At 31.9% G+C, this 24,300-nt stretch overlaps 1 protein-coding gene across 19 annotated transcripts in view; it reads right to left on the bottom strand.

The window, feature by feature from the left end:
• Nucleotides 1–1,378: 1,378 nt before the first annotated feature.
• The window catches only part of LOC106457275 (kinesin-like protein KIF2A), a 27,615-nt gene continuing 4,693 nt past the window's right edge, over nt 1,379–24,300 (bottom strand). For 8 of the 19 annotated variants that reach the window (XM_022383124.1, XM_022383125.1, XM_022383126.1 and 5 more), the window contains 5 exons: nt 22,754–22,858; nt 15,563–15,630; nt 10,979–11,078; nt 9,883–9,984; nt 9,405–9,558 (listed from right to left, as the gene is read on the bottom strand). In XM_022383124.1, the coding sequence (XP_022238832.1) occupies nt 9,427–9,558; nt 9,883–9,984; nt 10,979–11,078; nt 15,563–15,624 (396 nt within the window). In that variant the 5' untranslated portion in view covers nt 15,625–15,630; nt 22,754–22,858 and the 3' untranslated portion in view covers nt 9,405–9,426. Of the gene's footprint in view, nt 5,666–6,106; nt 6,170–7,604; nt 7,676–9,404; nt 9,559–9,882; nt 9,985–10,135; nt 10,466–10,978; nt 11,079–15,562; nt 15,631–20,422; nt 20,543–22,753; nt 22,859–23,115; nt 23,205–24,300 lie in introns of those variants that run through there. The other 11 variants (XM_022383132.1, XM_022383133.1, XM_022383134.1 and 8 more) reach the window with 9 other exon arrangements.

Genomic DNA, 24,300 nt, shown 5'->3' with positions numbered 1-24,300 from the left:
TGTCAGATATAAAGACTTTAGTTTAACGTAGTATTATTAATTCATTGATGTTGAGGCTATGGAGTATTTCTAAGAAAGCCTAAGTGATAAATGTATAAATAACTGTGACCAGACGAGCAAAAAGAGTAAAAGAAATTTGGTCTGAGAAAAGTTAGAAAACGTAAAATTAACCATCGTGGGAGTGAATGGCCTAACAGTTGATATGTTATAGTGAGAATAATTTGTCTTGTCAAAGGTGTTCAAAACTAATTGAACCCATCTGTGTTTACTTTGACAAAAAGAGAAATGATTATTGAAAGTATGAAGAGCAGACGATTATTGGAAGTGATTATTCGAAGTTCAGGATACAACTGCGGTAACTCGTGCAACAACGTAAGTGAACTATACCTTGATACTATTGTGATAAAAATAGTTCGGCTTGTCAATTAATTCTAAAGCAATTGAATTGGCCTAAGTGGACTTTTGACAAGAAAAAGAGAACTGTACAGTGTTTAAGATACAACCATGATCTCCATAGTATAAAGAAATTATGTTTAACTTGTTTTGAATATATTATTATTAATATTATAAAAACAAGTGGAGCACGTGCTGTTCGTTGACTGTTGAATTTATTGCAAACAAGTCACAGACACCAACTGTAGAAGAATCCTTGGCCCAACACACCCATATATTTATATTACTGTATATAATAATAAAAAGTATGTTACTGACAGTCATATTCCAGCTGTTCATGCCTTTTATTCATGAATCTTTCATCTTCTTGAAAAATCAAACCTTTCTCCAAAAAGAACACGGAGCACTAAAACTAAAAAAAAATGATGAAAGTGCAATTTTACTGAAATCTGATAATGTTATTAGTTAGATAATATTCACTCTATAAACCCTTTTGTTTTTGGTATGTCAATGAGAATTTTACAGCTTTGATAACCTTGACACAGTTCATGACTTTTCTTCTCATTTAAACATGTTTCCTGAGTAGGGAATATTGGAGGTACCATTAATGAAACTGTTTGAAAAAAAAGGGTTTTTGTGCAGAGCTGCACAAATGGCCATTTTCACTAAATCCAAGCAGGGACTGAACCACAAATCCTAGCATTATAAACTTGGAAGCTTACCACTTAGCCACCAGGGGACAAGGAAAAATGGGATGTCTTTATTCTGATGGTAAAAGTCAGCTAGAATAAATATATAAATGTCCATTTCTGGGATAATGGTCTTTTTGAAACTAAATGTGCTCACTTAATTATAAATAATTAAATCTTAGAAAGAAGGCCAAAGAAATTGGATGTGCTGATAAATATCTATCATTCTCACATTTTATACGGTTTGGGAGGTACTTGTTATATTACCTGAACTCTTGAGCATAAACAGATAGGACTGAAGTTTTATTAATTTTATTAACATTTATTATTTTACATCTTGTTACACTGTGAAAAGCAACACAAGGCCTGTTAAAAGCTTTTGAAATATCAACACTACATTAGCAGTAAGAAAGCATCAAGATCCAAATCTAAATAATTTGATCAATTTCGCTAAGTTTGGGTTATAGAAACAAAAAGTGAAAACCATCACAGCATCTAACTCTCAAGAGAAGTAATATTTAGCTTTACTTAAGGAAGAGCTATAGTCTATATGGCATCAACTTCTGGTACAAGTTGAAACTATACTGATTCGTAACAAGATTGCTGACTATATATTTGTTGTTACTGGCATCATCATTTAAGAATAACTCAACAGATATGCCTGGTTTTTCAGTATTCAAAGTTTTACTAAAATCAGGGTTTATTTGGTTTTATTGACTAGTATTAACATTTAAACAAAAAACATTATGTACATAAATAATTTTAACACACACACACACACACACAGAGACATCTTTGAATAATAACACTTTTTACTTGTATATATACACCTACATTTTTACACATGTAAATTAAGCATTTTAAATGCTTAATTTGGGCTAAACAACCAGGTCATAGGAGGGTTCAGGTATAGCCATTACTAACTTTGAATTACATATCAAAGCCAGCAGCATTCATCTGGATCTTTCAAATGAATAAGGGGATTTACTGACACTTTTATAATAATTAGCTAACAGATGAAAAGATCTGCAGTCCAGCATGCTAACCACTAGGCTATGCCTAGCCCAGTGCTTAGCATGAGATAAAAGGGATTCTTGAAAATTTTAATTCAAGCATTGCTAAAATAAATGTTGCTCAAGCATTTTTATAGATTTTTGTTAACTTTGGTAGTACACTTGAAAGTAAACCAATTAATATGGCATAGTACATAACCATGTAGATAATTTCATAAGCTTTCAAAATCACTACATTTTCCAACTCTGCCTACTTAGAGTAACAACAAAATAGTATTCATATTTCTAATGCCTTACACAAGCATACATAAATAAAGCAGGCATTGTTATTAAGATTAGCAAAAAAGCACAAAAACAGTTCAGTCAAATGACTTTATGAGGCAAATTCTATAAATAAATAACAATAAATATTACTAAATCATTATGAACTTATCTTTCAAGTATAAGTAGGTTGTTATGAGATATATTCTGTTGTTACAGAGATTACGAATTTTTAGTTTTCTAAAACAGCATTTCACAACCCAAAATATGGTTGTCAGAATGTGTAATACATTTGCAAACAGACTTTGAAAATAGATAGTAATTTATTTATTTAGTAAGTCAGATATGTTTTGCATTAAAGCCATTTACTGGACTGTGACTGACCATCAATGTTTACAATTGGGTCTCGAGCCAAAAAAAATTAGGTTGAGAACTGCTGATCCAGAACAATAAATCTGTATGAACAACCATGACAATTGTTGTGTGATGCTTGTATAGTCTTATTTTTGAAATGTTCTGTAATTCTTAAATGTACATATAATTTGATAATTTATAACATTACATAAGAAAACCATGTGTATTTCTAAAACAAATATTATGCACAACACATTACTCCATCTGTAACAAGTACAATGACTAGTCTAACAAACCTGTGCACTGAAAAAAAGTACATAATTTTTAAACCACATAATTATCAGCTTAATGATAATGATTTAATTTGCTTTTATATAGCTGGAAGATTAAGTTACAAAACTGACTAATAGGAGTAAGCTATTCTTATTTGTAAGATGGTTATTTTCATTTGATGGACCTTTAAGAAATGATACTTATAAATGTTAACAGGTTCATACAAAATATTTGTTAGTTAATGTGTGTACATTTTGTTAGGTGAGTCTGTTATTTTAAATAAAAATGTTTTTGTTTTTCATACTATATTGTTAACTAATACAGCAATTAATTCATAATTATCACATTGGCTTAAAACATATACAGTAATAATTAAGATAAAAAAACACGCTTCTTTATTTTCTTTTCAATATTAGGAGGGTTTGGTATGTTGAACACAAAGTTACACAATGGGTCATCTGAGCTCTGCATACCACTGGGTTATCTTGTTGTGCCCACTACAGATATCAAAACTTGATTTTTAGTGTCATAAGCCTGCTGACTTACTACTAAGCCATGAGGTGGTGTATTAGGAGGGAAAGAACTGAATGGTGGTTTGTTTGAAATTAGTATTTCTCTTCTTTCACTACAACATCAAACATACAACTTTAAAACAGCATGGAAGGTGACAAGGATATCTAATAATGAGGTTGTTGAAACTGAGCTAAAGCAATTCAAATAAATTAGTAAAAAAAACTCTATAAATAAGCCATCGGAAACATACATTAATAATCAAGATAAACACAAGAACATTTAATAAGCTATCAGAAAAACATCCACTAACCCTTAAGACAAACACAAGAACATTTAATAAGCTATCAGAAACATCCATTAATATTCGGGATAAACAAAAGAACATTTTACCATATCCCATGACTAGGAAAAAATAAGAAAGATTACAAACACCTTTAACTTCCAGATAAACTTCAAAAGCTCTAAAACTTATGTGATAGCTTGATAAAAGACATCACTCCTGACTAAACAAAATAGGAAAAATGTAGTATACAATGTCACATGTGTGTTAAAATAAAAATACACAAGTGAAACCCAATGTCCTGGCGATATCAAAAAGGTGCTAAGAGACTTAGCAACAGCATCATATACTCAAGAGAAAAATAAAAGAATCAATTACCATACCAACATGTATAAAACATCATCAACTACAGAAATTAATAATAAATTCAAACTTCTTTATGATGCTATCTTTTACAAATGTGAAAGCGTTCTTCAATATGTACTACATGAAGATAAAGTAAAACCATTTTGTGAAGTACTGACTTAGATTTTATGATCTAGATCGTAGTTCATTAAATAACTAAACTGAACCGAGTATTGTATTCAATAAAAAAATAATATAACAGTTGTATATACAATATTACAAATAAAATATGTGACAAAAGAACCATTGGTCAAAAAAAAAAAAACTTTGGATGAAATACAATTTAGAAACCATTGCTTCCTTCCTTCTAAATAATGTTTTCATGTAATGTAATTATTGTGCCAACATCATGCTCATTTCTTAAATTAATGGTTTAATGGTACAAACAACAGCATCTCTTATTTTTCAAGCCACAATGTCACCCAATCCTCCTTAGTAGGTGAAATATTCAGTCATCAGTGTTAAAAAAACTACATTTAAGCTATAACAATTTATGTTTAAAGTAATGTCCATTCTAGAACTTTTCAAATAGGTTTTAAAGAATTAGTATTAATTGCATTCTGAAATCTTTGAAAATTTCTGACATATATTTAGCTTTACCATAGCATCTACAAATGAAATACATTATTTTGATAAATTGAAAATAAGTAAAATTAGTCTATACAGCATACTCATTCTTTCTATTTTCACAGAACACTCATAAAACAAAGAAGAATTTTGTGTATTTTACAATAATTAAATATCATACAAGCTTTTAATCCATACACAATAAGATGTAAAACATTAACATAACAGATAATAGCAATATGTATTGATTACATCAGCTTATGGCACACATTACACGCAAATAGCCTGTACAGTATTGCCCGTTGAAATTTCATAATGTTAATTACAAAACTAAACTTGAATACTTAGAATAATGCATACATAAATGAAAAATGACTGTATGGATAAATGTGAATATGATGTGACACTCCCCAGAATAAAATTTGTGAACAATTAAAAGATTGAGGATGCAACAACATATCTGATCATTTAGCCTTTCAAAACAGAAGGGACTTTCACTATTCTTTCAAAAGTTTTTAGAACACATATGATAACATTTGATTACCTTTTATCACTAGGTAAGTTTCTGAAAATTACTAAGGAAGTATATTTAATTACCATGTCTGTGTACCATTTCCTGGATGTCAGAAAAGGGGTATTTTTGTATTGAGCATAAAATAAAATACACAACTATAATAGTAATTATAAAGATAAGTCTTTCTCTATACATTCATTACTAACAAGAGATCATTATGGCAGGGGAAGCAGCCACATTAGTGGACAACAGAAACAGTGGTTAAAACATATTCTCCAGAACTATTACACTGATTATTTCTTTTTTTTTTCTCAATGCTTTGCATATTTTTCAAGGTCTTCAGTTATTGTCCTACTAATATTTTCTTCCTCAGCAAGTTGTTGTCGAAACAACTTTACTTTTTCTGTAAAAACCACATAAAAAGTGTAGCTTTAATCAGAATTCATCCTGCGATTATCAGAGTTTTATCTGACGTACAAATTAGAATAAACGTGCATACTAATGTATCTGTATATTTCCCTAAAATGTGAACTATTTTACATTTCGTTTATAGCATAAATCAAGAAAACCATGGTTTTATTTGAGCTGGGAACTGCAACAACAAGATCTTTCTACTTAACAGTTTGTTTAAATAATTTTATATAAAACCATTTTGTATAGATAATTTTCTGAAGTAAGATGTATAAGCATCGTAAAGTTTAATCAGAAAAAAAACTGCTGAAAACAAAAGAATGATTGAAAATGCAAAATTCTGAGTTTCATAAAAATAAATTAAACAGTTTAAAAAATGGTAGTTATTTCTCTCAGATCTGGTCATTTTAATTTAATAAACATTTACACTTACCTTTAAGCTTGCCTAATCTGCCTAACTTTTCTGCAAGCAAATCTTCCAATTGTTGAGAATATGCTACAAAACCACAATTCATGTTTAATCAGATATATGCATACAAAACTTGAATACAAAATGCCTTACACTAAACCTAATTGCAAATCACTGATATTCATACAAGTAAATTTTGAAGTATATTATGATTTTACAAACTTGTAACAGACTCTCTTGCATATCTGATAGGGAAAAGAAGTATTTGAGAAAATCTAATTATTGTTAAATTAGCTGAAGTACTCATCCCCTGGACGGAAGTTATGTAAATTCATGATTAATGAAAGGTTATCTTAAGACATGAAAAGTTGTTTCCCTTGTATGTAATTGTAAAAAATGCAAAACACAAAACGTTAAACTGCAAATTTGCATACATCTCCCCATGGAGCCAACAAATCTTCATGCCAAATCTGGTGAAGATTCATCAACAGGGGATGAAGTAGTGGTAAAAAACACCCATAAAAAATGCAAACCTTAAAATTTGTATGCATCTCCCCATGGACCCAACAAACTTTCATACCAAATTTGGTCAAGATCCATCAACAGGGGGGCAAACTAGTGATACAAAATGCAAAAACGCCCATGAAAACTGCAAAGTTGAAAATTTGTATATACTCCCGCATGGACCTGATGAACCTCCATTCCAATTTTGGTGAAGATCCAACCACACCTTGCAAGGTGGTTATATGGACATACAACAGACAGTAATATTATATGTTTATAGATTTATTCCTTTTTTTTAACAGATGTGGGGTATTCTGTGTCACAGCAACCAATATTCTACGGATTTATAATCACACCATCTCAGATTTTCAATAAACTTTAAATGAAGTATCTTCAAGGTATATAATGAAACTACGTAAACTGTTATCCTCAAATTCTTTAAACGGACAGAAATGTGAGCTCTTGAAGTAGGGGATATAAAGTCACCAGTGACAGGTATTGCTGCACGAGTTTTTGGCATCCCTTTTCTCAAAAATCAATCAAAGTAGAAGGAGGAAATTTAGTATACTAATAGAACTTATGCTGTAAATCCCCAAAAATACAAATTAAACATGGATAGCTACAATCATTAAAAAATAAAATTTTCCGAAACTCAATGAATAGTATATGTAGCCATTTTGCAAAATTTGTGAGACAATTATTCTTACAAGACTATACAACTAATTTCTATTCATTTATATTTTCACATTTATTTCATATCTGTCTGTAATATAAAAAATACAATTGCAATAAATCAACTTAAACTATTTTTTCAAAATAATTCAAATGAAACCCTTGTCTAAAATGATGATTTTGGACCCATGTTTGTCCTCTGAAAGTCAGGTGTAGCAAGTAATGTTCAGATTTTTACACATGAAAGTTTATAGGCAGATTCACTGCTGGCCAAGATGATCAATTCAAACACTAATATCAAGACAAACATACATATTATCAGAATATTATTAAATTTTGATCTTACCATCTACATCATAATCCACTTCATTTGCCATTGTAAGCAGCTCTATCATTTTGAAACCATTTCTCAGTGGACTGTAAAGCAGGAACAAATAGATGCTTTGACAAAGAATTATCATACCTATAACTGTACTACCACTAACAACTAAATAGAGTAAATTCACAAATCTTTTAGCATGAAGATAACCATAAAAACTAATTTTTAATGTTAGTACTTTCTTTACCTAAAAATGTATTTAAAATAGATACTCTCCACAGAATAGCTAATACTGTCTGATACTAACATGTGTCAAGCCTTTGAATGAAACATGTAACAGTATGTACTATGCCAATCTATGATGCAATTAGATTAGGTAAATGTTAACTTCTGAGATGATAACTTACTTCCTCAAAAAGAAATACTAGAATCCCAGATTGAAGTGGTGGAAGAGCCAGTGCAAAATTTTACTTAGATATGCTTACTTCAGAATTATATGAATTTGAAAATAATGAAAGTATTTAATATTCTAATCACTTATATAATCAAATTAACATGATCTTGATAAGATGATGAGTTTGTTGTCATGGCATTTGGACAATTAGAGATTGAACAGAATAATATTACGCTTTTGAAAAGTTAATACGATATCTTAAATTGCATTATAAATACTAAACAGTGTATAAATTTTTAGAACTCTGGTGTAATCATTTGGTATCCTGAAGTGCATGTATCCTTCAGATGTGCAATTTTAATTAAACCTATAAATATTTTGGTACATACAATTATATTTACAATGACTGAATAAGAAAAAAATATACAATGTAGAAATATAAAGTTTTGTGTTGTTCTTCCATTAATGTATTTAGGTGTGTCATATTTTAGTTATGATATTGGAAATATTTTAATATAATTAGGTGTTAGAACTAATTAATTTGTCAATGTCATACTCAAGTCACCCAATATTATATTCAATGTCAGTAATAATCTTGCAAATTACAACAACTTCTAAATCCCATTTGAAAGTACACAGAAATACAGGTATAGTGTGCAAGTAATATCCGATATATATGAGTTACACTAACTACTCTAAAAATACAGAAAACCTTTTCCCAAGTGTAGGGAAATCATTATAGTATGTTCACTACATGCTGCTTTTTTTTATATATATTTTGTACATAACACAAATACATAGTAATTTTAAGTTTCATTAATAATTTTATTTACACATCTAATATGAGACTTAGTTTATCAATTACCTGTAATTTTGTGTGTGGAGTCCAAGGTCATAGTCGTCTTTTATTTTTTAAACTTTCATAAAATAATGTTCATTTGGACATCTCAAACACAATAGTATGTTCTATATATTATAAAATAAATGGCCATAAAACTCTTATGCCAAAGAAACAGCTATATAAAACTCTTTTTTTTTGTATGGTTTACAGCTGAATAATCCACATAACAGTTAAAACATTAGTTGAATTTAGAAGGAAAGTCTAATATCTGCCTTTGCTTGAGTCAAGATCTATTTCTCTTTAATCCCTTTCTAACCTAAACACAGTCTCTAACAGGCCTGTTTTTTACTCTTTTTTATTAAGTGTTTTTTTAATTACCATATAGTTGTAATTAAAAGTTTAGTAGGAGTATACCTTGAATTCAGCCTAAGGACTGGTTCAGGCTAAAGTCAACATTTTTTTCATTGTTGTATATCAGATGAAATAATCTTTATTTTCTAATTGATATAATATAAGCACAAATGAATATAAAGACTTAATAATTATTGAAAATAGCTATTAGTTACAGAAAAAATTTCATGCTGATAATAAAATTTCTTTTTACACAATGAACATTAAACAATGTAAATACACAATACATAAAGCAAGCACATAATTTCTTTCTGAGAGTTGTCTACAAAATGTTCAGAAACCAGATACATTGTAAAGACCAGCACTTCCTGATGACCTAAGTTTACAGAGTAAACCTGTTACAGAAAAAAAAAGAAACATTGATATTTGTAACCTAATATTAAAGAGGGGATTATCATATAATAAACAACTTATGAATCTTAAATGTAGCAGTTGCAATTGTATTCTGACTGTACATTTAAAAGAAAAATTACACTATCATAACTGTAAACATCTCCTTAGGTCCACGTGTCAGGATCTTGACATAAGTAAACTCAGACACACTGAAAGCCACTAGATATAAGATCCAAAAACAAAATAAAGCATAACTATATTATCCAATGCAAATCTAGCTCTTTTGAAGTATAAAACTGTCATCAAAACCAGTAGAACAGACTCACTTCAGTAATGTTTTTGTGTGCATCCAAAAGTTCATCTTCTAATTTCTGTAGATGAGACACAGCTGTATGAAAAAACATTAGGTTATCCGATAGTTCCTCTTTCTGGGAAATCATGAAGGTCAAAAAAGAAACAGAGACAATTAAACCACAGCATATTAAAACCAAAATTAAATAAAAGATTGTGACTAAACTTTCTTCAAATGCATTTTCACTAGTTTACACACTCTCTATAAACATATATAAATAAAAGTACCACTAAATAAAAGGGGTAGCAAGGCTTCACATTTTAAACTCATAGTCAGTTGCTTGCAAGCTCAAGGTTGGCTTATGTTGTGCTGTTGTGTCTTTCAACAAGACACTTTACCCCAATTGTTTCAGTTTACCCAGCTGTCTGATGGGTACCAGCTATTAGCTGTGTGGTATCCTGCAATGAACTGGCATCCTGTCCAGGATGTACTCATATGTATCATCAATCTTATCCACTTGTGCCAATTAAGCCAGATTCCAGTACTAGATAATCCATCTTGGCATGGGAGGGATTTGACTTTCTTGACCACTAAGTTGGTTGTTTTTATTGCTTTGTTTTTAGCTCATTATTATTATTATTATCAGTCACCTCATTATTATCACAAAAAATTAAGGGCATAAATTTAGTTGAGTTTTAAATGTTTATTAATAAAACATTTCCATTTTTAAATGTTCGTAGCTTTCTGTTTGGAAAGGTTTGTCTTTGTTTCTAAGCTTCATATACTTACTTATGCTAACAAAGAATTTTCACAAACATCACAAGCTACTTATGCTTTTTATTAAAAGAAATCTTATAAAGAATATGCAAATGGTCTGTAACGTTTATAAGAAAATAAAACATGTTACATGAAAGATACTTTTCTGTTCCTCAAAATACAAATACTGCAACAGAATAAAGTTTTTATTCAAATAAGGTAGAGAACACTACAAATATGTTGTATGAAATTAAGATCAGCTATTTTATGCCTTATATTTAAAAAAATTAACTTAGTAAACATATAATTAATAAACTTTCTCTTTTATTTACTGTGAAAACACCCTTAATAAAGGTTTTTAAAGTTTAGCTTACATTTATAGAATGAAGAAGGGCAAAATCATCATTAACAGGAGAAGTTTTCCATTCCCCATTACACAAAATATCTCTATTTTCTACTCCCAATTCCTTGACTCTAACAAAGAAAAAGAAACATACAATGATGAATTTAAAAATAAAACAGTGTAGTAATTTTTACAATTCCCATGCCCTCTAGTGGACAGTATTTTCTAGCAAAAATGAGAGTAAATGATTGCAGAATTTTACCTCAAGATAGAAATAATTGTTTTAACATGCAATGTTGTGTACATTATTTGACCTTACTGTCCAAAATAATCCATAGTTAAAACAAGTTCAAACTAGAAATATCTGTGAACTATTTATCCTACATCAACGAGAATTAATGATAAATCCATGGCTAACTGAGGGTTATGCTTTATTTAGGCTAAGCTTTAAATCCTTCAGTAACATGAATTGCATCTTATTGGTAAGTAGTTATTACATTATTTGTACAAAGCATTAAAGCTTTTCACCTTTTTACATGAGTTAAAAATGGACTTCATGTTTTTCATAAGGAAAAAAAACTATTCTGAGTACTGGTTTGTTCTTACTGAAGTATAAAACAATACTCACTTCCCACCAAACAAGTGTAAAGGCACAAGGCAGTAAAACCTGGTATGAGTAATGATGCTTAGATCACCTATTACAGTGAAACTGAGAAATGGATACACAAGCTATTCATCATCCTCAGGAGTAACTTTCAAACATGAAGAGTATAATATTCATAAATTGATAACAGGTCATGTGACATTATGTTCTCAACTACTTACAAACAAGAGGTCATGCCATATTACTAACACAAAGATTAGCTGGACCTTCATATCTGTTTAACGTTATATACTCTTCTTAGTTAATTATTTCTAAAGATTAACATATGTGTTTAAGCTATCAAACTGTTTGGTTGAGTTAGAATTATCCCCTATCATTGTGTGTTATTTGTACATACTCTGTTATAGTTGAATTTTCATTTTAAGTATTTGTTACATAATCTTAATCTTCTTTTCAGCTGTATTTTAAGTTCCTTTTAGTTTGATCAATATATACGTGCTACTTCATTCACATTCCATTTTTTTTATAATTAACTCTCTTGCTACAGGCAGGTCAATATCGTCACAACATTTTAGAGCATTACATTAAAGATTTAATTAAACTATTTTATTATCAAGATATACAAGTAAACTTGGCACCAAAACATAATTAATGAATCAAATTTTAATATTATACAAGTTTTAAGTTTTCAATTTTATAAGGAAATATTTTACAAAATCCTCAATATCTTCCTAGTATGAGAATTATGACTGCTCTCTAGGTATCCACTCTTCTCTAATTTATTTACCACCCTCCTGAGAAGTATGGAATTTAACATAAATTATTTATTGTAATATAGTTGTTACACAAGCAAAGCAAAATCTGTATAGTTCTGTAAACAAATAAGATTGAAGGCTATACAAATTTTGCTTAGAAAATCAGACCCCTCTTGCCCCACCCAGCTGTCACATTCTCTTTTTCACAAATTGCTAATAGTTCTCTCTGATGTTGAATTCTGTATCATTTATAACCAATAGAAAGCCATTGTTTTAATCTATCAAATGATACATTATATTACATTGTTTTCTGTACAGAGAATTATCTATTTTACTTCTAGTTCAAACTTATTTCCATGAGAAACACACTGATAGTTATAATATATTGTCTGCTTTTTATGTGTCGTTATTTTGTGTTCTTAGGTGCATTATTCAATTAATCTGAATAAAAAATTATTTGGTATAGTAGTACCATTAGTATAAAAAGTAAGGTTAAGTATCATCGACAACTGAAGCAAAAAGAAAGAAGACCCAGGTAAGTATTAAATTTCTTGTTTTTCATGTTTATTCTCTATTCATTATTATAAAAGTAACTAAAATTTAAAAATCAGAAACTTATTAGGGTAGATAAAGTTAGATTTGGTATGATAAAGATTAATAATAAAATATTTTCATAAGGTATGCTCATGAGCAGCTTGTGCATTACATAATTTGTTAGGGTAATATGAGCTATACATTCAACAAGTGACTTACAATTTGTGTGGCAGGATTATTAGTTAAACAGTAGGGTTCAAAGAGCAATAAAACAATACAATTTAAGTAGAAACAGATGTATACTGTTACTAACTTTATTAGCCAACAAATCTAGTTTTCTGTTACAACTTGAAGTCATTCAAGAAAGTAAAAAAAAATTGATTTAGATTTATTTCATATATTTTTTTAAGGTGGTCATGAGGTTTTTCTAGTCGACTGAGCCTAGATAGAGTTTGGATAGAGAAAATAACAGATAAAAATTTCCAGAAAATAAAACGTTTGAAATTTACTTAGGGGGTTTTAAAGACTACACAAATGAAATTTGACAATTTTCAGATGAAGAAAAGTATTTTCAATCTTAACATGAAAATCACTTTGCACTCAGAGCATTCAACACTTTGGCTTCATATATTCATGGAGAAATTTTTAGTAAATATAAATCATTAGAAATTCTGATTTTTGTGTACAAAAAGACTTGTGATGCTTACTGAAATCTTGCAAAATTTTGTGAAAATACACAACGTATTAAAAGTTATAGCATGGAAACTAAAGGTCAATTTGGGGTCAAGATTTAGTTTGAATTGGCCAAGCCCACAGCAAAAGAGCTAAAGATACCTCAGAGTTTCTTAATGTAAAATAGCTGTTGTAGTTACACCACTGGCCTCTATATTTTCAGGCTACTTTTCAATCCACAAAAAGTTCATGCAGCTTATGTTTGTGTTTTGATCTAACAAAACTTAAGTGAGATTGTATTGTTGTGAGATAGAAAGACGTTTTCTGCTGAGTTAAGGAAAATACCACAAAAAGAAAAAGGTGTATAAAACCTTGATCTTTATTGTAATTGTGTAGTTGTATATTTTCTGTAGCTGTGGATTTAAATCTGTTATTTAGCAGTTTAATATGATAAAAAAAATGTCATTGAATAATTAATTAGTTAGCAGTACCTGATAATCGTAGGATTTTTAGTGCTGAACTTTATGAATTCATTAACTGATTCTGAGTGTCCTCTTTTTTTCCCCCACAAGTCAAGACGTGGATGCTACAATATGTTTATTTAAAAAACTTGCTCTCAGGTGAATGATCAAAAACTTAATACCATTTTAGATTACAAAAACCCATATGTTGTGATTGTTAATTATTGTTCAGGTTATTCGCAACATCTTATATATACTTCATTGCTCAAACATAAGTTGCTTAAAGTGTATAATATGGACAGAAAATGGTTAAGGGTACCAGTCTCAATAATCAACTTTATTCACATAATAAACAAGGATGAATATAGTTCACTTTAACTTGCCTGTTACAGAAAATGTTCAACAACCAGACTATAATAAGTGTGAAATCAAACAAATAAATTGATACACAGTTAAAACATTTTAATGAGGCTATCAATGTGACACCCCCATTTAAGAACCACTATGTGTTTTGACAATTCCTCATCATCCTCAGGAGTAACTTGCAAGCTCAAGAGTACAGTATATAAATTTATGAAAGGTCATGTGATGTGGTTCTCCAATGTTTACATAACTTGTTCATAATATTTTGAAGCATGCAGGATCAACAGAAAAGATATTTTATAAAATTAGCAATTTCATAGAATGATGTATCTATGCAGTAATCAGGCATACCATGAGTTGTCTACTTTCTTTATTTAATATAGGAATTTTTCAAACATTTTCTGTTGTGCAGTTTCCAAATACTAAATTGGTTGAGATGGTCATAAAGTTGCTGTTGTTGCCTATTGTTCTGTATTCAACTGAAATAACACCTTTTGGCTCCCAATGAGAAAGATAGCTGTAAAGTTGTACCTAACTTGTGAAGTTAGTCAGCTGATGTCTTGAGATTATGTACTTCCTTATGTTTCAGTGTGGGTATAGCACAAGCCACTCTGGGTAAGTTTAGCATTACCAACTTAACTAAATAACATGATGCTCATTCAGTCTGGAAAAGCCTTGAGAGAGAAATGGTTTTGATTCTAGCCCTCCAATAAAAGGAAACCTTTATGTTTCAATGGGAATGACTAGTTATGTGGATACCTCATGTCACTCTGGCTAAGTTTGAAGTTACTGGTTTAACTAAGTAACATGATGGTTACTCAGTCTGAAAAACATTGGGAGAGAAACAGGTTTGATTCTAGCTCTCCAATAAAAGGTGACCATCCAATGTGTCACATAAATATTATCAATGTGTTTGTGTTTAAATAAATATTGTTCTTCTCTACAATTGTATTCAGTCTTCTTATTTTTTCTCACAAGCTCAGTTATGCAGAGAACTCAGAATTACTTTGCAGTAAATATTTTGATCAAATCTTCTGCTCGTCTAAAACTGTCATTGATTTAAATATTTTCAGAACTGTGTAGAACATTAAGACAATGAAACTGAATGACACAAAACATTTTTTTCTCAAGTTTAAGTAATACCAAAGATAAAACAGATTTAATTGATAAAAATGGAGTATTCAGTTCTCCCTACAAGCAGAACAAAATAAGACAAAAAGTATTACCTATCAGCATATCGTAGTGTGTTAAGGGAATGTTCACAAGAGTTCATACCAGGAGAGATCATGGCTATCTGTAAATATAATACAATGATTTAAAAACACGAGTTATACAAAATACACATGAATCATACACAAAGAAGAAGAAATATCAATTTATTAAAGAAGCTAAAATATTAATTATCCCTCCACTACTCAATCACTTAATTAAGATATAGAAGTGGCAATGTGGACAATAATAACTTCCTAAAAAATTATTTGATAGTAGTACAAGTGGGATAGAAAATGATTAAAGAGCTTGAGGAAAATTGTCTTCAATATTTGTCCTACCAAAAATATACTTTACATCTTTATAGCTAAAAATGATATTAAAAAACATCCTAGGTGATGTTTATAAGTATATTCAGACATTTCTCCAAAAAGGCCTCTCTCTCTCTTTTAAGAGCAGTTTCTATTCATGAGTTTTATGATCCCAAACGATACTCTCTCTCACTCATTTAACATTATAATACTTTAAAAGTTCAATCATTATAATATATTAAGTGTTTTATTTATGGAAAATGTGACAAAATGAAATTTACTATAAATAGGACTATACGTTTGATATAGTCTTTCAGAAGTTAACATTTTCCTTACTTGAAAATGTATTTTCGACAGATACTCACCTCTCACACAGAAAACTATCTTCCCCATGCATCTGCCTTAGAGATTTGCATGCCACTAGCTTTCAGTCAACTTCAACCTAAACTCACAAGATTTCTCGTGAATTGCACTACTGCATAATGAGCTTATTATGCAGCAAAAGCCTGCCCCCAATAGGAGGGTGACATAGCCTCCATGCGCATTAGGTCCGTCTATGATTTTGCACTTGTGATTTTCATTCTGTGATGAGGCAAGGACTACTAAGTTACACTGGAAGTGGGGAAGAAGACTGGGAAGTGTGTGAAGAGGTAGCTATCAGAAATAAATTTTCGGGAATGGAAAATGTTAAATTCTGAGGTGATACACACATCTGCACATAAAAAGCTAAAATCCCACATTGAGATAGTGGAAGGACTGATGTCAAAGTTACCTAGATGAGTTAGCTCCCTTCAGAAAGTGCCTGAAGGAAACCCATGAAGTGTGATGCTCAATGGCAGGGGTTCTATATGGGTACACATGGGAAACTGTATCTCATATCTTCTAGGGTATGCTCTTTGCCAAGATTGAAAGGGAGGAAAAGGCAAACAAGCCCCTTGTGTTGCAAACATGGTTGTCTCAGTATTTGCATGCAAGAGGTCAGAAAGTCAATATGTGTAGCATTGTTGGGACACATTGAGACCATAACTAGTGCTCACCCCAACTCCATGATCAGACTTATTGGACCAATACTGGTTGTGGGAGGAATTATTAGTGCATGTTTTTCTCAACTCTACCATCAGATTCTTGGCCCAACACCAGCTGTGGGAGAAGAGCATGGAGGTCATGACATAAAGTATGTAATATGAAGAGTGCGCATGTCTACACAAGTGGACAGTCATCAACTGCAGGAGGAGAACACAATTTGTTAGTAAGTGCTTATCTCAACTCAACTGAACAGATGATTGCAGGATAAAGGTACATGTGTATAATGTGTGTGCTCAGCTCCATTGTACCAAACAGTTTCAAGCTACAGGAGGAGTACACAGCATTATGATGTGCTTGCCTCAACTCTATTAAACAGATGCAGACCACAAGAAGAGGGTATAGTATAGTATGAAGCGATTCTGGCATGTTGTTGGTATAAGTATATGAGGGGTGACCTGTGCTACACTCAGAGTGTCACCACTGCTATACATACTGCTGAGTGGCCCCTGTTCAGCTCCCAGCTGTTAGGTCCCCAACCAGTGAGGGTTCTCCATGGTCTATCACTCCAGCAACTAAAAATTGGTGATTGGTAAGGGTTTCCCATGCTTCACTTGAAGAAAAACGTGGGTAGGAGACCCGGAGAAAATGCCTGAATTACCATCAGTCCAGTTTTGGCCAGAAAGGTTTTACTGGAGACAGTACAAGAAGTGATCGTGTAAATCTATTTTGAAAAGTCAGCAAGTGCAAGCCAGGGAAGCAGGCAGAGCATCCCCTGGTGCTGGCTTTTTCCATGCTTGCAGAACACCCCATCTCAAAAGTGGACATATATGGAGCCAGGGCAGATGGTATGAGTGCTCTCTATTATCCTGGCTTGATGCAGAATTATGGGAAATAAGTGTACCCTGGGAGGCATCACCAGCCACCTGGTGGGATCCTAGAAGCAAATACTATAAAACAAAGGGGAATGTACTCATATGTCTAACTACAGTGGGTAGATTATAAGATGAGACAGCCAGATGACAAAGAAAGTGAGCAACAAAGTTATGTGAGATAGTCCATATGCCAGCTAGAATGATCTTGTCTGGCAACCATCAGAAATGAGTGATGAGAGAGGTGACAAATCTGATGGGAGGAAATGTGGACCATGTGCGAGCAACAACCTCCAATGACGACACCAAACAAAGGATATGGCAGATCATACCGATAAAGGAAGTAGGAGATTTGTTCCTGGAGGAAGAGAAATCCCACATACAGTGTAAAACAGAAACCCCAAAAGTGAGAGGTACAAGGTAAGTAGCAATGATTGGCATGAACAAGGCAGAAAAGTCTGTCCAGGTCTGAATGAGCATAGAAGAGTGAAACAGAAGGATGAAAGAGAGGAGAAGGATAGAAGTCTCCTCCCCGAGTGGTTGAAGACCGAGGGAGGAAGGACTGGTTTGGAGAAATAAGAATATAAAGATGATGGAGAGAGCATGGGATGAGTTGCTAACAAAGATTTGAACAACAGTGATCGCAAGTAAAAAGAATATGCCTGAAGAGAAGGCAGTAGAAGTTACAGGTTGCCAATGGCTCAAATGGGCATGGATAAGAGCATGTTGGATGATACTGTGGTCCCAGTCAGGCACAGGAACAGGGCAAGTGTGTCTATGGATTAGGAAGGACCGAAACACAGTGGAGAGAACATGGAAGTAAACACCTTACTGTATCGAGCAGACTAAATGGTGAAGACAAGACTGCCCCATAACAGGCAAGAAGGAAGGTCCAGTGTTTGAAAGGAAGGGGTTCTGGATCAGATTCCCCCAAATTGGTTAATTGAGGAAAGCTAAGGAGTTGTTAAAAAGGAACAGGATGAAATGATTCACTAGGAGAGGTAATAATGGGATCATGACCAACAATCTACAAGAAGTTTGAGTGTCGGATATGGAAAAATGACTCATCTGAGGTCCATGTGCCAGATGTAAAAATTGATCTACAGGGATGCTCCCCAACAAGATGGGGACGCATAGGTAAAAAGGTGTATGACAAGTGTGGGTGGAGATAATGGAACATAAAGGTGATATTGGATCAATCCAGCTACCCATACAAATATTAGAATGGGGAAAGGAAAACCATTTAGGTTATAGAATCCTTTGAGGTGTACCTCTGGTTTCACAAGGACTAATGGATGAGATATATGCATATTACCCAAAGGGATAAGCAGTCCCCATGAAGCCACTAAACCTCACATGCAGAATGAATAGCATAGATGTGAATCCTATTGACTACAAGGTTCATAACTTGCAGGCAGATGGGAGAAGATGGATCCTAGTAGAGAATGAGTTGAAAAACACCCTCTCCTGGTGAATAAGATATTGAGTGGGAGTGAGGAATTGATGAAAGTGGTGACAAACACAGCTTTGAAGAGATATTGCACACAGATGGGAACAGGAGAAACGAAACAAGATGAGGGCAGAAAGGAGAAGAGGAAGGGAATGGGAGAAAGTCCATGAGTAAAAATTAGAAAAACCCCAGTTGGATGAAAAAATGTGACCATAAGTGCTCAAATTATGACAACTGGCCACTCACTGAACCTGACACGATGAAAATGTCATTGAGGAGCTCAACAAGTCTGCCACTGGGTAGAAGAGGATGTTGGGAATAAAAAAAAAGGGGACCAGGTACAAAAGTGGAGGTAGGGTTGAGTACAGTGTGGAAACAATGTATGAAAGTGAGGATTGATGACAGGCAGTCAAATCAGGAATACCACCAAACTTCATTGCAAAGAAAGGGGCTAGATGAAGGGATCAAAAAAGGATAAGGTAAAGACAGGAGTAGTGGGTGTACTGGAGGGCAAAACCTACACCAATAGTTTAGGTGGGAGTTGCCTGAAGGCTAGTGACAAGCAAATCTCTAAGTCAGATACACGGTGTGTGTCACCTCAGAATCTTTGTTTTTCATATTGCAGCACAAGCACTAACTTGCATTTTTGTTCCCATCTTATGCAAAGTGGTGTTTGCAATACACCTTGAATTATCACAAGTGATATTACAAACACTGTTACATATATATAGGTAGTATACAGATCTCCATTTTGAGTGGAAAATCTGTTTAAAAAATGTAGAATTTTGTGTAAACATGAGGTCTCTTTAGCCATAAAAATAAACATTTTGACATTGGCTCTCCTTCCCAACCTACGGTAATTTCCATTTGACCAGTCTGGTTTTAGCTAAATGACATAAAACAACAGCTTGCCCAACAGACTATTGTTAAGAAGTTATAAAGTACAATATATTTTCCCATACATACATACTTAAAAATATGAGATTCAAACTATTCTTTGTAAAAACCTACTTTGATATTTATTAAAGGTGAGTTAAATTTCCATAAATTTACTACAATCAAGGTGATTTTATACATAAATAGCAAAGAGATGAAATGAAGTCCATACTAAGAGCTTAAAAATAAACTGTGTCCATTTGATTTTTTAATTGCCAGATATATTTACCTCAAATAAACCAACAGAATACAAACTAAAGCAACGACAGGAAATCAACCCCTTACCATACACGTCCGTGAGTTTTCACCAATGAAAGAGTCCCTTAATACCTGGGTTAATTTACTTGCTCGAAAAGGCAAGTAAGCACCTTGATGTCTTAATGCTCTAATGCATTCCTAAACAATGTAAAGCAATTATTTCTTAAAACATACAAACATTCAATTTTTAATACAAGTTTACAAAAAAAATCAAGCTTGTGGAATATGAATCAATCAAAATTAAATCTTCCACACATGGCACTACATAAAATAAAATGTAGTATGCCTTAACTCTAGAGCATAATATTAGTCCAACAATGTCACTGCACCTTCTCAAAGTAAGAGTAACAATAATTTTATTTTGTGTTCTAAAGAAAAGGATTAAATGGTATTATAACAATATTTCAATGGTAAAGTAAGTCTGTTTATACACAGACATAAACCAAAGTTACAGATAACTAGACCAGTTTAAATGTTTTTGGTTTTTGAGTCTTATGGAGAAGAAAGAAATTTCATTAAAAGAAAATGAAGGTTTTTGCAATTATTGAAAAACTTTCATAAGTAGTAAACAGTTCAAAAAAATGTCTTACCTGAAAATTAATTGTCACAATTTTCTTCAGAAGTTAACACTCATGAATACAAGTTTTAACTAAACTGCTAAGTTTGGAGCTTATAGCACTAGAGTGGTGATTTGTGATATGAACCTTAATCAAACATGCACAGGATCAGTCCGCTAGACCAACTCCATATTAGAGAAGAACTGTTGACTATAATTCCAAATTTACTTCATGTATCTACTTGAAACTTGGCAAGCTTTTAGTCGTGTGTACAAGTCTCTTGTAAACAAAAAACAGATGTCTGTGAATTGCCAACGTCAGTCTGAGTCGAAGTTGGAGTGCAAGGTGATGTTCATTTGAAAAGTAAAGATACTTTTGTCCATTATACAGTTTGCAAAATGTATTTGCAGAACCTTTGAAATGCATATGTACCATTTGTTTTTCAGTTCCCCAGTACATTGTACCTGGTATTTACTCTCCTCTATTGATAAATAAATAAATAACTGTTGATAAATAAGCAATGTAGGGTAAAATGAATAGTTGATAACTCTGACATCAAATACATAATACCATGCTGAATGACACTCTGTAAAAAAATCATTTCATGTGCACTTTGACCCATACCCATAGGGTTAAAACCCTTATTCTCAGGTATCCCCAAAATGTCTGTAACAGATACAACATAAACTTTCTCACAACACTTTTGGTGTTTTCAAATCTATACTGTACATGTGAATCCAGATTTTTGTACAGCAAATCTTATATTATACAAAGAATCAGTATACACTTTCCAACACTGTAATTTGTCCAACAAATAGGAGTATTTTGTATGCACTTATTACTGTATTCTTCAATTAGAATTTTTAAAAAACATTAATGGGAGTAAATGTAAGCATCATATTTTCTATATATTAGCTTATATACCATGTATATGTGCATATGGTAGGTTAAGCCATGCTCAAATTATAGAAAGGAGACAAGGCTGAAATTGTTTTTCATTGACCCTACATATGAAAGCTATGTGCAACATTTCAATAAATTATGAGAAAAAAAATATATAAATATATATCAATTGAGAAACATTTAGTCATTCTTTTAAATTTTAGCTAAAAAAATTACTTTGTTTATCTGCTGAACTTCATTATTTCTAAGTCATGTACACTCTTTGTTAATTTCATGGAGGTTTAAAGACACACACACACACATACACATTAAATAAAACATATTTTCTAATTTATATACAAATTTTCCTAATATCTTTTTTCTCCACTGATTGTTTTCATTCTTTGAAATTAAATGACTTTGAGCCAAATCTGAATTTTCTGCTCTTGCAAAAAAAAAAAGAAAAAAAAAAGTCAAACATCCTTAGGTAAGTTGCACAAAACTGAAGTCAACAGTCCAAATCCTTGGTTCAAACTGGTATTTAAGGTGAAAACATTTCTAATTCAAAATGCCATCTTAAGTTTTGAATAATTCATTAAAATGAAATATATATGCTTACTGTTTGAGCACATTACATACATAAAGCTGATAAATTTTCAGCTTTAGCCATAATGTCTATGTTTTACTTAATGGTAACATGTGGTAGGTCTATATTTCACTTTCCTTTTTTTTTTATTTCATAATAATCTCAAAGCAGAAACTAGGTTGTACTCATAAAATCCAGATACAAGTTGAATAGTTAGCAGATGCAAAAGATACAGTAATCAGTACCTTTCATGTCATTAATTCTTGATCAATAACTTAAAAACAAAACTGCATCACATAACAGAAAATGAACAAAATTCTGAATTCAACTAACATGTCAACCTGCCTTCAGTGCTAGTAAACTCTTGTTAATTTCTGCTCCTTCCATTCTCGTCTGTCTATTTGAACTGGAAGTGTCTGCTCCACGTTCATTTCCAGCCTGGTCAATAAGAAATAATTTCCCATGAAGTTTGCCAGACATTCTTATAAAAAAAAAGCATCCTTATTCATTGAATTAAAAAGAGATTAATGATAATATAAAAATAGTTTTTAATTTCTCACATGTAGAAATTTGTAAAGGATTTTTATTCCTCTTACCTTACAAATGGTTTTACTGAGCTAAAGGATATACCATATTGGTCCAATTATAAGGCAATGTTTTTTTATTAATAATTAGGCTGTAAAGTTCATAGTCACCTTATAATCATGACCAAACACAGGCCCCTTCCCCCTACTCTAGCCTGTGCCAGATGTTCGCTCAAGGTTCACTAATTCTTGCAACTAATCCACCTGCAGGCTGTTCCTTTATAGTATTGATTTTGTGGACTCATTTTATTTCTTTCCCATGGTTTCTGAAAATGGGGGTCACCATATATTTGAGATCTCCCTATAATTGGGCCAATACAGTATTTTTAGTATTACAAAATTTTAACAGTTAAGATTTACATGTATACATATATTTCAGTTTTTAAACTACGAAAATACAATTTTTATTACTACAATCAGAAAAGGAAAACATATTTTGGTTGTCAAGAAGTTTTTGACAACTTAATAATAAATAATAATTTATTTATAAATAATAAATCATTTCAGGGTTTAATAACCTGAGCAGGGGCATAGCAAGGATTCTCAGCACCCAGGGGCAAAGACACGTTTGGCATCCCCACCTCTGAAATGTTTTGATTATTTGTTTTGTGACTTAGTACCCACTTAATGACAATGACATAAAGAATTAATTATCGCCTTACACAGGCCTAAAATAAAGTCACAATATAACATCTTACGATATCACAACTGTAAACCTGGAACTAATGAAGTATAGCCTACTGGGTGTACTTACATAATTTGTAAACCATTTTGATATTTATGTCATCCAGTACTGTTCAAAGTTACATAGCTAGAGTAATCTTTCAAGCATGCAGAATAAATTTCTGTTATATTCCTAGTTTTGAAACTTATGTTTTATATGAGAAGCCAGTCACTTGTGGTGTATATGGATTATAAAACAGATTGATAAAATACTACTTAAGTTTACAAATAACAAATTTTATTAGTTTACAAAACTGTACATAGACAGCATGGTCACAAGTAAATAGACACCACCTTTTCAGAAAACGTGAAATTTTTCAGTCATATTCACATGAATTGATATATTTATAATTTAATTAATATCTAGTAGATTTTCCTTTCGCTTCGTGAAGTATGTTGATCCTTTGGGGCATCGTGAGAATAATCTCGTCAATTTTAGATTGTGGGATTTTCGCCCACTCTTGCTTCAAAACTTGGAGTAGATCGCTCTTCGAAGTTGGTTCTTGACTTGCCGGTTGAGTATGGCCCAGAGGTTTTCAATGGGGTTCACGTCAGGAGATTGGCTCAGCCAGG

Source organism: Limulus polyphemus, unplaced genomic scaffold, assembly GCF_000517525.1.
Source record: "Limulus polyphemus unplaced genomic scaffold, Limulus_polyphemus-2.1.2 Scaffold310, whole genome shotgun sequence".
Taxonomy (NCBI): Eukaryota; Metazoa; Arthropoda; class Merostomata; order Xiphosura; family Limulidae; genus Limulus; species Limulus polyphemus.
This window is presented reverse-complemented; position numbering and strand designations above follow the sequence as displayed.